The 15437-nt window shown below is 41.2% G+C and overlaps 1 protein-coding gene across 1 annotated transcript; it reads right to left on the bottom strand.

Moving 5' to 3' along the window:
- Window positions 1–1087: 1087 nt before the first annotated feature.
- Window positions 1088–3365, bottom strand: LOC139787215 (uncharacterized; the record flags this gene model as incomplete). The annotated part of the gene is made up of 2 exons (XM_071726292.1): window positions 1374–3365; window positions 1088–1268 (listed from the first exon to the last, which is right to left on the bottom strand). Coding segments are annotated over exons 1-2 (2173 nt in total), but the record flags the coding sequence as incomplete, so codon positions are not given.
- Window positions 3366–15437: the final 12072 nt, after the last annotated feature.

Here is a 15437-nt window from a genome sequence, read left to right as displayed (position 1 = left end):
TAGAGAATCGACTTTTCGTATTCATCACGACAGATCTTGTGTAAATTCTCTAAATCTCCACCTCTTTGCTCTGTTATGACCTCAAGTACGAATTCTGCTGTGTTGTAGAAACTGGGACACGTGAACCCGGCGATGCTGTACGTATTTAAGATCTCGCTCTTTGGACCACAGTACATACTTCTGCCTTGGTTAAGTACCATAATGTCATCGAAGAGCGAATCATCTGACTGCTGGGTTGATGTATCGCGCAAACCACAGTGCAGTTCTCTCTTATAATGGTGCAATATCTTCCACTCCATCAATAAAAATTGGTGGTGATTTAGTTTCGATTTCTGTTACCGCCTCTACTGAGGAGCTGCTATGATTTTCTGCATTAGTCTCACGCATATCTACATCTTCTAGTTTGCTATACGAGTTTCTAGTGTTTAAAGGTTTACTTAGCCAGTAGTCTTTGATGCTGGTTTGTCTTTTGATGAATGTAGGAGAATCTGGGTTACTTCTCATTCTTTTTTTATGAATAATTTTTTTCCAGGCCTGATCTTAAGCAGGGGCATGTGCTGCCACTATCTTCCAAGTGCGCTTGCGCCGGGCTGGATGCTCCGGTCCGAGATTGCCTCTATAATTCTTTTGAGTAATAGCTTTTCAAAGACTTTCGACAGGATTGGCAGTGAGCTTATTGGTCTATAGGATGATGGTTCTTCTGGTTCTTTCTTTGGTTTTGGGATTAGTATTATTTGGGCTACTTTCCATTGCGCTGGGAAATAACTGAGGCGTATTATAGCATTAAATACTATTGTTATAAATCTTATCGCTTTTGGAGGAAGTTTTTTTTGCTTCCTCATAGAGGAAGCTTTGTTTTCATGAATTTCGTATATGAACCTTTGATTGCGTTTAAGTTGGGTTTAGTCAACCAAATTTAAAAAATTATATATGAAATAGGGGTAGAAGAAACCAACGAAGAGATTGGTTTTTGAGTTTTTTCTGCCAATATGTTCAGATTGTTTAATGCTTTTATTCTTAGGAGTAATATATATTTCTAGAACATTATCTATCTATCTATATTATTATTGTTCTTATTATCGCTTACCTACGCACATCCTAGGACCCATCCCGAACGTCATGTAGGTATCGGGAATGGCGTTGCCTTCGGCGAATCTGTCGGTGTTGTATACTTCCGGTTCATCCCAGAATCTAGGATCCACACCAAGCCCATATAAGGAGATATATATTGGCGTGCCTTTCTCGATGATGATATCTGTATTAAGAATCTGGAATTTTGTATATATTTTTAAATATATAAAATAAAAACTATAAAATACATTTAAAATACATATTCCTTGAGGAACGCGTGGTATTCGGCGGCTTTCGCTTGCTCCCGCTTTAGGCGGTCTTCCGATCGGAGGTAGCTTTGAAGGGCCAAGTGGCGAGATTCTCCGATTGAGATGGGGACCTTTCTTAAAGGGTAGTCTGACGACGTATCGACCGTCAGGATTTCGATAGTGCGTGCGTAGGAAATGATCCTCGCACGCTTGGTCTTCAGGAGTTAATTGGGCCGTGTGAGGGATCTCCTCCACCTCCCAAAACCGTTGAATGTTGTAATCGAGATCTTCATCTACGGAGGCATGATGTACGTCGATCCTTTGGTCGTGTCGCTCTCCTTCCGTTGGTCCGGAAACGATCCACCCCAACACCGTATTTTGCGCTATAGGTTCGTTCGCGGCGCCCTTGCTGACTCCGTCGAGAATCAATGAGCCAAACAGGTCGGCGCCAATGAGGACGTCGATCCGATCGGATCCCGCGAAATCACGATCGGCCAGGTTGAGATCCTTCAGATGTGGCCATTGAATCCGAACATTGCGACGATTGGGCAAGTACCGTGTTAGTGACTTTAGAATTAACGCGGCAATGGAATAAGCGGGGGTGTTCGACGCGCTCGGACTGATCGTGATGAGAGCAGCCTGCCGGACGGAGGTGTGCGTCTCGCCAATGCCGGTCACATTTATCGACGTGCGAACCTTCGGAATGCGCAAGGATTGACCTAAATTCTCGGTCATGAACGATGCCGCGGATCCTTGATCGATCAAGGCGCGCACGGTGTGAAATCGACCCTGCTCGGAATAAACTCTGACTCGAGCGGTCACAAGGAAAATTGGCTGGGTGGGCGAAATGGATTTGGCGACAACATGAGATACGACATCGACAGTGGAAGCTTCAATTTTTGGAGGAGACGTGGGAGCATCAGCGGCGGATTGGGTATTGTCCGGAAAGTGAAGCAACGTGTGATGCTTCTTCTGACATTGCTTGCACGTGTGGGGACTCGTGCATTCCTTTGCTTGATGCTTTGCGCTAAAACAATTTAAGCATCGTTTGCATCTCTTAACTAATTCATGTCTCTGACTCGGCGTTTTATTGAGAAACTCGGAGCATTGGTACAACAGATGTGGAGCGGCGCATACGGGACACGAGAGTTTTGTTGCGCTTGCAGTATGGGAGGCAATTGCTTTCGATTTCGATTTAATTTTTGCCGCAAAGTCGGTCGGTTTCTCAGTCGCATACGGTAATATCGAATCGAGAGCGCGGATGCGTGCGTCCATGAACGCGTCGATTTCGGCGTAAGTCGGATAGTAGACGCTGCTACCTAATTTAAGTTCCCACGCTTCTCGCGACGATTGATCGAGTTTCTGCGTAATCAGGAATACGAGAATGTCACTCCACTGATCCACCGGACGCGCTAAATTCCTTAACGCAGCGATCGCGGCATTTACTTTATCTCGCAACGCGCGCATTTCCGGAGCCGATTTCGCGGTGACATTGGGTAAGGTAAATAGTTTATTGAGATGTGTACTAATAAGACGCCGTTTATTTTCGAATCGGGACGAGAGGATCTGCCACGCAACATCAAAATTCTCGGACGTTAACGCTAGATGCTCGATGGAGGCGCTCGCTTCACCTCTCAAACACGATAACAAATGGTGTAGTCGTTGAACGGGCGACAAACTAGTTTCACATATAATCATCGCATAGAATCGGTCGCGGAAGCTCTCCCACTTCTCGTACGATCCATCGAAGTTTGGCAGGGTGACCTTCGGCAGGTTGAGCGCGGCATGTGACGGAAAGTCTACCGCCCGACTTACGTTTACGGAGGCGTCCACTAATGGGAGGATCTCCTCGAGCTGTTCGTGCAGATAGTCCAACGCAGCGTCGTAGGCCTCCTCACATCTCTCGAACTCGCGATCGGTGAAATAGGCGTATGACGCCTTGGTCGCGGCATCGGCGTTGACATGCAGCTTCGCATCTAACACTCGGCATTGCTCGAACCTCTCTTTGGTACTGTCGATTCGCGCCTTTGTAGCCGCAGGGGTCATCTTCGCCTGTCCTAATTTTTTATAGTTCGAGATGGTATTTATCACGGAAGTGAATAAGGAGCGCTGTTTGAAGATCATCTCATCGAAGGAGGACATCGTGGCAGCAATGATCCCTCACACGGGTACGGTCACTCACACTTCGCGACTGCACAATCACCTCAATCCCGATCCGGCTCGAAGGACCAATGTTTCGGAGTACACAGTCTCCTTCGGAGCTGGTACGCTCTTATTGAAGAACCGGGAATGGAGGAAACCAGGTTGTGGAATGAATTGCAGCGTGACCGTTGGCAATGTCTTTAATGAGAGTTCAAGTCGGGCGATGCGGCGGCCGCGTGTACAATGAATTTTGGCTGTGGATACTTAATCGACAGAAGATCGGACACGGATGTACTCCGTTTATCTCCGCGATAGTCTCTAGCAGTTTCGCTTTCGGACGCGTGCTCCGTTTCGCGGTACGTGTGGTTTGGAAACGCTCTTACAACGAACTGAACTTCGGTATGTGAGAGCTCGACCGCCGAACTTTCGGGTATTCACGCCGATCATCCTGTTTACGCGCCGTTTGCGTGTGATCCCGGCGTGATCTTCGCATGCTCGCGGCTCGTTGCGCCGAGCCCGGGACTCTCCGATTCTCTCGCGTTAACTTAATTCTAATTCATTCCGGAACAATATTTAACTGTTTAAAGGAGTTGTATTTTGACTTGGTTATTTTTTAGAATTTTCATTACATATTGGCCTTCTGCTATTTTATCCAGTACTTGTTTTAATGGTGCAATATCTTCCACTCCATCAATAAAAATTGGTGGTGATTTAGTTTCGATTTCTGTTACCGCCTCTACTGAGGAGCTGCTATGATTTTCTGCATTAGTCTCACGCATATCTACATCTTCTAGTTTGTTATACGAGTTTCTAGTGTTTAAAGGTTTACTTAGCCAGTGTTACGTCCTGCAGACTCCACGATTTCCCTTTCTCGCGGGAAATCTTGTGCGGCTAAGAGTGGCCCTCAAGATTAGGATACACAAACCGAGCACGGACGGTTGTCGATCGGGGAGTGAGTTTAGATCTCCTCACATTCCTTTTTTTTATGATCAAATGAAACCAACCCTCCAGATTACGAATTGGTGACAGACGGGGCGTATGGTGACCAGATTCTCAGCAACCTTATCGGGCCCATAACTATAAACCCGGCGACATGACGCGTAAAAGAGGCCTTAAGTCCAGACAGGGGTTGATGGGGATCTGTACTGTATCGTGCGACTAGCTCAGATTTCCCGCGCAATGTTCCGACAAACAGAAACGAGATCTAAAACGTGCTTTTGGAAATCTTGTAAGAGCACGTGGCGGAAGTTTCTGTTTGCACTTAGCAATAAAACTGCAATAAAACTGCACTTGAGATTGGAGGGATATGCGTCGTCTGTCGGTAATTCGAGCAGGGTCGCGAGATAAATAAGGGACCCTAATAAAAGAGAAATCAGCGATAGTCGAAAAACAGATGAGTCACTGGAGGAAACGATAGGTTGCACCCCCAGCAAGACAGTGGGGGCCTTACGAGGGGACTCACCAATAAACACCCGGAAAAATCGACAACCGTCTCTAGCTTTCTAGGATAGGCGAAAACTTAAGAACCCAGCTCTTGGGTGAAGACCATCCCACCCAATAAGAAATCCCTTAAACAATAATTAGAAACATTCCGCCAACCAGAAGTTCCCTAAACGAAAATCAGACACATCCCACACGAAATTCATCCCTTCCATCCCTTTAACTTTCCTATATAAACCCCGACATTGGAGCACTCAGCATCATTTTTATTTTTCTTCATCTCCACCTCCTGAACTTCGGTCTCTTCGAACCCTGCAATCAGACTTCCAAGTTGAGTTGTGCGCGTTCAAATTGCGAGTGTTCGCTGAGAGCCCGAGGATCATCGGTTCCGGCTATTTCTACTCTGAGAGCCCGAGGATCATCGGTTCCGGCTATTTCTACTCCCAATCCGACCAGCATCAAGTAGTAAGTCGTATATACACTTCATTTATTTATCCCCATTTTTTTCGTGTGTCCGGAAGTTCTCTCGGTTAAACATCAATCCCTCTCATCCTCCAATCACCTTTTCTACATTACTTCTGAGTTAGCTGATTTATCGGCGGGCTCGGAGTAATCTCTGTTCCTATATTACTTCTGAGTTAGCTGATTATCGGCGGGCTCGGAGTAATCTCTATTATATTACTTCTGAGTTAGCTGATTTATCGGCGGGCTCAGAGTAATCTCTATTATATTACTTCTGAGTTAGCTGATTTATCGGCGGGCTCAGAGTAATCTCTATTATATTACTTCTGAGTTAGCTGATTTATCGGCGGGCTCGGAGTAACCTCTATTATATTACTTCTGAGTTAGCTGATTTATCGGCGGGCTCGGAGTAATTTCTTTTTCTATATTACTCCTGAGTTAGCTGATTTATCGGCGGGCTCGGAGTAATTTCTTTTTCTATATTACTCCTGAGTTAGCTGATTTATCGGCGGGCTCGGAGTAATCTCTTTTTCTATATTACTCCTGAGTTAGCTGATTTATCGACGGGCTCGGAGTAATCTCTTTTCTATTTACTGCTGGGAACCTCAGCAGACTCTCTCTCTCTTTAATTCCAATCCCCCAAAATCGAGTCGACTTGCCCCGATTAACGGTTTTTAACAATTAACAAGCTATTAACTTGTAGTGGAATCCCGCGGTCCCCCCCTTAAGAAATCTCGAAGGGCCGTAAAACACGAGCGTGATCGTCGGAAGCAGCAAGACCGAAGGAGATTAGAAAACGAACAAGCTAAACCCGGTCCTTCGCGTGTCGCCAGTCCACCGCCTCCACCAACCTTCTCGGAGCAACCCTGTTCCTCTCAGCAGAGTCCCCCCGTCGTACCACCTCGCCCTATTATTCTACCTTCACGGCCTTTCCCCGCACCTTCTCGCCCTGTTTGTCGGGTGGCCCCATTCCGCGTGGTCCCCGTCAACCGCGATCCCGCCACCTTGCTCGAACCTCCCGATTCCCCCTCCTCTTCCCGAAGTCCGTCTCCGACCTCCTCGACCGCTTCGACTCTTGATCTCGAGGAACTGACCCGTCCTGAGGTGGTTACTCTTGACTAGAGATATACCACAAAATCTTTTATCTTCCTTGTCTTAACTTACACGTATAATCAGCTTTCCCCGACACATAGCTTATAATTATTTGTTAAATCCTGTCTCTCCGTCTTCACTCTCCGATCATCTCTTTATATCTTAAATTTAGACTCAAATACACCTACACACCGCACACATATTTAATTAAATTCATGTAAACTCTATTCTACGTTTAATTGTAATAATAGCGGGCAGGATGTGCATTGAATAGGTTTCCCCTTCAAAAATCCTGCCCGATCACCTCCGCACTAGTGTAACACCCGCGATGAATACACCTTACACAAACACTTTCACTTTAAAATATTTCAATTCTCCGTTTAAGTTGCCTATGGCTTACTAAACTGTAATATCGATAGTTTGCTCAAATTATATTTAGAATAAATGTATTTTTTATGTTAACTGTGAGTTCCCACCTCATTTTATTTGTAACTTAAGATTCACCCATTACTCATCCCCCACCTCTCGGGATCCCACAGGGTCCGATCCTAAGTTAAAGGGATTAAATTTCCTGACTTAAAACAGGACCGACGATCGCACCGCTCTAGGAAGGCGTCCTACCGTCCCCACGGACGTCGACCCTTCCTGAGCCAGTGAAAAGTGCGTTCCGCTCGCGCCACGCGCCTCAGAGCGTACCTGCGAGCGACATTTGTGAGTATCTAGTTGCGTCCTCCCTTACCCCTACCCCTCTGGTTAGCCTTCCTTCGCTTCCCAGTTTTTCTTATCCTAATCCAGGGGTTGGACGTAACACCAGTAGTCTTTGATGCTGGTTTGTCTTTTGATGAATGTAGGAGAATCTGGGTTACTTCTCATTCTTTTTTTATGAATAATTTTTTCCAGGCCTGATCTTAAGCAGGGGCATGTGCTGCCACTATCTTCCAAGTGCGCTTGCGCCGGGCTGGATGCTCCGGTCCGAGATTGCCTCTATAATTCTTTTGAGTAATAGCTTTTCAAAGACTTTCGACAGGATTGGCAGTAAGCTTATTGGTCTATAGGATGATGGTTCTTCTGGTTCTTTCTTTGGTTTTGGGATTAGTATTATTTGGGCTACTTTCCATGGCGCTGGGAAATAACTGAGGCGTATAGCATTAAATACTATTGTTATAAATTTTATCGCTTTTGGAGGAAGTTCTTTTAATATTTTCCCGGTTATTAGTTCATATCCAGGCGCCTTGTTAGCTTGTAAATCATTTATTGTTTTTTTGACTTCCAAAGCTTTTATTTTTGCAAGGGCATTTCCGCTTGCGATGGCGTTGCTAGGTATTTCATGATTGTTTCTTCTCTTTCTCGCTATTCAGGAGACGCGCTTGCAACTGGTTTGAAGACTTTTTTCAGATGGTCTGCAAATACTCTAGTTTTGTCCTTATTGGTTCTTGCCCATTCGCCGTTTTCCTGTTCTATGGGTGGAATTGTTTGTTGGGGGATTCTTTTGTGTGATCTTACTAGTAAGTTTCCACAACGAGTAGTCGATTATTCTTGTTGATTATTCTTATTGTTCAGAATATATTATGGTAGCACAAATATCTAGCTAGTTCGCAAGCCCTTTGTTTAAATATTGTTTATATCAAGCGAACACTATCTACTAATTGGTTATAAATAAAATTGCCACGCGGTGAAACCGAGGGGAGATACTTTCATGGGTTTGCAACCTTGAATCCTCAATATAAGATCTACGATAAATGCAGGCAAAAAGTGCAACGTGGCCACTATGATAGCGTGAATAAATTTGTTTGTTCTAAATGTGAAACCTGGATACCACATCACGTATTTCGATGGAGATTCTATGGCGTGTTTCCTCACAAGGTATCCAAATTCGCCCCATTTACAAAAATCATATATGCATATACGTATACAAGATGATAACACTATTCAACAAAAATAAAAATGCATAAAAATGAGATTAATTATACGTCTTATAGGTTTTTGGACGCTGAATACGATTCCGTTTGCCAAATTGCTCTATCGTCACAATTTTGAGAAATTCGCCGTTTTCTTGTTTTATGGGTGGAATTGTTTGTTAGGGGGTTCTCTTGATCTTTCTGGTAAGTTTCCACAACGAGTAGTCTGTAGATTCTGTGGGGGTTAGATTGATAAGAAACTCTTCGATTGATTTGTCCTGTTCGTTCTTTATAAGTACCTTTAGTCGTTTTATCACCTTTTGCTTCCTCATAAAAAGTGAACAAACCTATTTTTAAATTTTCTGTGGCTTGTCTTGCAATTATAGGGACAACAGGAAAAATTCTCATTACAGGTATATTAAATACCTGTAATGAATATTGCCTGTCCGGCGTAAAAGGATTGTATCGGTGTTCTGCGTGCTTCAATTTGACTTGACTTCACTCCGAAGACTGAAGACTGTAGACTTGGACTGTATGTCCAAGAAATCCGCGGAGCAATATATTTTCCCCTCTAAGGCTCTGTTGATTTCTCTTACGTCTCTGCGCACTTGTTCGGCTGATGCGTGATGTTCCCGAAAACCAAATTGGTGTCCCGGGATGATTTTTTTGTTTTCAATAATCGGTATAATTCTTTTGAGTAATAGCTTTTCAAAGACTTTCGACAGGATTGGCAGTAAGCTTATTGGTCTTTAGGATGATGGTTCTTCTGGTTCTTTCTTTGGTTTTGGGATTAGTATTATTTGGGCTACTTTCCATTGCGCTGGGAAATAACTGAGGCGTATTATAGCATTAAATACTATTGTTATAAATCTTATCGCTTTTGGAGGAAGTTCTTTTAATATTTTCCCGGTTATTAGTTCATATCCAGGCGTTTTGTTAGCTTGTAAATCATTTATTGTTTTTTTGACTTCTTCAGCTTTTATTTTTTGCAAGGGCATTTCCGCTTGCGATGGCGTTGCTAGGTATTTCATGATTGTTTTTTCTCTTTCTCGCTATTCAGGAGACGCGCTTGCAACTGGTTCGAAGACTTTTTTCAGATGGTCTGCAAATACTCTAGTTTTGTCCTTATTGGTTCTTGCCCATTCGCCGTTTTCTTGTTCTATGGGTGGAATTGTTTTTTGGGGAGTTCTTTTTTGATCTTTCTGGTAAGTTTCCCCAACGAATAGTCTGTAGCTTCTGTGGGGGTTAGATTGATAAGAAACTCTTCGATTGATTTGTCCTGTTCGTTCTTTATAAGTTCCTTTAGTTGTTTTATCACCTTGTTTAATTTCGTCTTGCAATGTGTTGACCTGGTTTTTTGCCATTCTTTTCTGATTCTTCTTTTCTCAGCTAATTTATCTTTTATGGCTGTTGAGCAACTTATTACTCTTTTAGAATCTTGGCTAATAGGAGTCGAATCTCAGGGTGCATTTTGAATCGTATTAGTAAGTTTGTCAACTGCCTTATCTATATCCTCGTATGTTTTGAGAGGAATATTACAGGTTGTTTCTCTCTCAACCCTAAGCCAATACTGCAAATAGAATATTTCTTGCAATTAATTACTTAAAGTAATAACTGATTGCAAATTATTAATAATTTTAACACTGAAGACGAAAACTTGATTTGTAGAAAATTGTAGCATATAAAAACAGTAAAAAGTCTGTTGTAATGGAAATTATTTCTATAAGTTTTAGATATGACACTTACCGTTACCAGTTTTATTCGTCTCATTTTTCTTTACATATTTTTGATACACAAATATATCATATATCGTTCCGATTGCTGTCATGAGAAAAGAAAGCCCTAAACCAACACTGCAATAGAATATTTCTTGATTAATTTTTCATATTCTTTCAAAGGATTAAGATTAAAATTACTTATAATATTATTAAGCTTTTCTGTTATATAATATATTATTGTTGTGCATTTCTGGAGACGTACCAGATGAAACATAACACGCTATTAGGTAGCCTTTTGTTATCGTCATTTAGATCTTTCACCTGGATTAGCTGAAAGTCTGCGGAGTAGAGATCATCGTAGATAACTCTGTCACGAAATATTCTTTCCAAAATAAAGCTAAGATTATTTGTGGTGCACGATGCTGGTAAACAGAGTCCAAGCGAAAGATTCTCGAGAGAATATGCCTCGAGGGTGTATCTTTCGTTTTATGGGTGGAATTGTTTTTTGGGGAGTTCTTTTGATCTTTCTGGTAAGTTTCCACAACGAATAGACTGTAGCTTCTGTGGGGGTTAGATTGATAAGAAACTCTTCGATTGATTTGTCCTGTTCGTTCTTTATAAGTACCTTTAGTTGTTTTACCACCTTTTGCTTCCTCATAAAAAGTGAACAAACCTATTTTTAAATTTTCTGTGGCTTGTCTTGCAATTATAGGGACAACAGGAAAAATTCTCATTACAGGTATATTAAATACCTGTATTGAATATTGCCTGTCCGGCGTAAAAGGTTATCGGTGTTCTGCGTGCTTCAATTTGACTTGACTTCACTCCGAAGACTGAAGACTGTAGAAGAATATTTCTTAAATTGGGCCTTAGTGTGCTCGGTGCTATGTCATTTGCCTGCTCTTTGCTTTGGTTTGTTCTTATATTTTGCTCCTCGGCTTTTTTATCTCTCAGTCTTGGAAAGATTTTTTGCTGCAGTTGTTTGCGTATTTCGCATCCCTTGTAACTTGCCGGATGGTTGCTTCCACAATTACAGCATTTAACTTCTTTGAATTTTTGTTTTATAGGGCAGTCCGTGGTAAGATGTTTTCGGCGCATTTTACGCATTTTGGGCCCCTGAAACAATACTTTTTGTATGACCGTAGGCTTGACATCTTGTACATTGAGCACATCTTGACATCATGTCTCTTATTTTATACGGCTGTTCAAAGGTAACAATTGTATTTAAAAGTTTTTTGACTTTGTAGATATCTTTGTTGTTTTCCTTTTGTTGTAATTCTACGAAGAGGAGTGGCAAGGGATTCTTTGTTCTGGGATTCAATATATTTGATATATTTATGACTTCGTGATTTTGGGCTTCGATATCTGTTTTAATATCATTGACACAAGCTGATGGGTGCATATTTTTTAACAGCACTTTAAATTTTTCGTCGGTTTTGCATTGGTAAATCCTTAGGTTCCTTTTTGCTTTAAAGCTTCCACAATAGGATGATATTTAACTGTTGAAAGGAGTTGTATTCTGACTTGGTTATTTTTTAGAATTCTCATTACATATTAGCCTTCCGCTATTTTATCCAGTACTTGTTTTAATGGTGCAATATCTTCCACTCCATCAATAAAAATTGGTGGTGATTTAGTTTCGATTTCTGTTACCGCCTCTACTGAGGAGCTGCTGTGATTTTCTGCATTAGTCTTACGCATATCTACATCTTCTAGTTTGTTATACGAGTTTCTAGTGTTTATGGCTTTACAGAATTGCAAGTTTTTGGTCTAGAATTAAAGTACGCACAAAAATCTATTTCTCGATACACGATTTCATATCAGAAACGAATATTTGAGCACATACAGCTGTCACCTGACGACAATATTTACTTAAACAAAAATACTGCAGTTTATATATACAAAATGATACACAAGGGAAGTAGCGACAACATTTACGAACAATTTCGTGTAAATAAAACTAAGATTGAATGCCTAGAAAAAAAGATTTTTCCTAAGGCAGCTTTATTAATGCAAAGGCACATGCAGGTTGACAGAATGAGCAGTACTGTGGGTAACAGCACAGATTAATCTGTGACGGTACTGATTATAATAAAAATCAGAAGCGTCTGTCCTGAACGTCACTGACAAAATTAAATGCCAGAAGCGTCTGTTATGACGGTACTAATTTTTAAAAAAGTTGTAAAAACAAATTTGTAAACAAAAGTTTGTATATATATATATATATATATACTCTGGTCAGGCCTCGGTTGCACGCGGTGCTCTTAGCGCACACGTACACGCACCGGCAAGAATTTTTGTCCCGCGGTCGCTATGTAAACATATGTCAACACACGCATATGCATGAAGCGCGTATCGTACGTGTGACTTGAAGCACGGAGCTGAGCGAGCAGGGAGAGGAAAAGTAGTACACGGAACATATTCAGTACATATTCAGTACTTGATATACATATATGTGTGTGTGTATATATATATATATGTATGTACACACACACACACACACACACACACACACACACACACACATATTTCCGGACATTTTCTACTAATATGATTTCTCGACATTTTGGAACATTCTAAACCTATTTCCATAAAAATCTCGAAAAAAAAATTTTTTCACTATCACAAAACTTCCTCTATGAGGAAGCAAAAAGTAATTAATTCCTCGCAACTCTGGTACACGCGTAGGCGGGAGAAACGCAGTAGCTCCTTCGCAAGCAGGGGTGATGGATGGAGGGTGGACCTTGCTTCTTGTAGAAAATTAAAAACCCGTTTTTTCTTCTTTCGTCGCTTTGTTTGGAAAGTCGCATCGTGTGAAAATACTTAATATCTGTAACAGAAATAATTTGTTAAAGCAGAGAATAGTATATTGAAAAGTATACATACAATTTTATATTTAAAAAAGTATAAATACAAAGTATTCTCTGCTTTAACAATGGCAAAAGCATAAATTGTTGTTTTTCATTATTGTACGGTTACACATAGGTTTGTAACTTTACACACGAAGTGAGGTTCATCTCACCCCACCCCATCCTTGCTTATAGGACGAAACGAGGTTTATCATTATACAGTTCGGGTTTTTAACTTTCCACGCGAACCGAGGTCCACTCTCACTCACCTCTGCCTGCGGGGGAGGGGCGGTAGCCTACATGTCTATACACACATATATCAGAAAATTACTTCTTTTAGCATTAAAATTGTAAAACTTTAATTTGCTACATTTTGTAAATCAATGTCGTCCCCCACTTTTTGTGCGTAGAATTACTCAGAAAAACCTCCTCTACAACATATTTAAGTGGCGATAAAATTGGCGAGTACTGATCTTTTATGCATATTTACCATTGGTGCAGATATTTACCACGATAACGAGAAGGAAGCAAAAGTGCATAACAATGGAACTTAAATATATTCTCTGCATCTGTACCAGTTTAGCGTTATTCGCACATGAATTGAATAGTACTCGTATTCAGACATTGCCTGCTTATGCCATTGCTTGCAAGGCAGATGTTCTGAACTCAACTACATGCGGAAAGGAACTGAAAGACTTCCAAGACGCTGTCAATCAACGAATACTGTGGAGCTTGAAAGGTACGTAAAATTATAACTGAATCGCTATTAACTCCATTTACTCCAATTTAAAATCTAGAAAGCTAGTAAAAAAACAACTACTCATCTTTAGCTTGTATTGCATATTTTAATTGATCAATTTTACAATTCTTGAATTCTATTTAAATTAAATATATTGACTAGCTAATATCTTTTAATCTTTTAATCTTAAATTAATAATAGTATTTACGAAAATATTAGTGTAATAAATTAAGAGATTGCATTTGTGTTTATCATATTGCATGTTTATAATTTACGATGTATCATTTAAACCGAATATATGTTCTATATATGTGTATATATATATATATATGTCGTAGGTAAATAGTTATTTTAGGAAAATAGCTTTTGACCAGACAAATGCTATCTGCTTAGTCAAATGGCTTTTGCCCATCTATTTTTGTGTTCAAATGCTACTTTCCTAGGCAAACGCTATTTAACTGAGCCGCTGTTAGGCAAATGATATTTAGCGAAGCTGCATTGATGCATTTTAAATAAGTACACATATCAGCAAATTACTACCCTTAGTATTGTCACAAACTGTTATATTTCTCAATTACATTTGTTAATAACTTTTTAATAAATAACAAGCGACGGCTGAAACCATATTTACGCTAAAACATAAAATTGTATATATATCTACTTTTCAATACACCAACTAGTTAGTTGGTTAGCTTAGTAGCCCAAGTGGGGTTTCACAATCGACGCAGCGTCAAATCGATGTTGACTTTGGGAGTTCAGGCTACATGGTCCAATATGGACTTCGCATATGGACCTTTGATCGCGTATAAAGCTAAATCTAATCAAATCTTAAAGTAGGGGAGACCGGGGCTAAACAGTCCGTTTTTTTTCGGTGCCGATTTTTAACAACAAAATAAATAATTGTAGTTAAATGTGGTATACCACTGTAAAGAGTGAACCTTTAGCTACAAAATTTATATAGGAAATTTTTGTCTACGTCGCTTTGTTTAACCGGTATAGAGCAAAAACGACAACGTTGCGAGTCGATCCCCGGCGCCGAGCGTGCTTGAAACGCAGTGCCCGTGCACTGCGTTTGACACAGATGGATATCCATTCACGAAATAACTTAGTACTATTTATTTCTATTTTAATTTGACACGGCTACTGGGAGCAAGTCTCGTCGAGACCGAGGACATGTTCGGACGTGTTTTGTCCTGAATAATTTTTGAAGATTGTTGATGCAATCAGCGCCGAGTTTGGATTGAATCTTTCGAGTCTGCATTTATTATTTTTGACTTGTTCTTGGCCGTTATGTGATCCTGATCCTGAGGAGGATTAGGTGCTATAAAATTTACAAAGAAGAAAAAGAAGAAAGCTATTGGGGGCCACGGCTACTCGTGGCATAAGTCTCGTGGGTCAAGAGGCGTCATCGTTTCTATACCCGATAACTAGCGCCTACTCTCGAGGAGCCAGCTACGCAGTCACTGGGTATCTCCGCACTAACCGAGTCATCAATCTCGCATCGTGCGTGCAGTGTCCGGACCATCCAAGAACACGGGCGTGAAGATTCATTTTAACTTCTTCATATTTATTGCGTGTTGGAGAGCAAACGGATTGACAGCCGAGAGCTCCCCAGATAACCGTGCCCTTCCTTGGCTCCACAACTCACCAGCGGTACTTGGGCCCGTATTACTACAGGCTCTTAGAGGCGCAGTCAGATCGCCATTGACGTCACTTGGTTACTGCAGAACGCGCTGGCCAGCCGACATCAGATCTTGCGACCGAGCCGTACTGAATCG

Source organism: Temnothorax nylanderi, unplaced genomic scaffold (genome assembly GCF_030848795.1).
Source record: "Temnothorax nylanderi isolate EJ_2023f unplaced genomic scaffold, tnyl_v1.0 TNYL_tig1340_pilon, whole genome shotgun sequence".
In the NCBI taxonomy this organism is placed as follows: Eukaryota; Metazoa; Arthropoda; class Insecta; order Hymenoptera; family Formicidae; genus Temnothorax; species Temnothorax nylanderi.
Note: the sequence above shows the minus strand (reverse complement) of the source record. Positions and strands in the feature narration are given on the sequence as shown.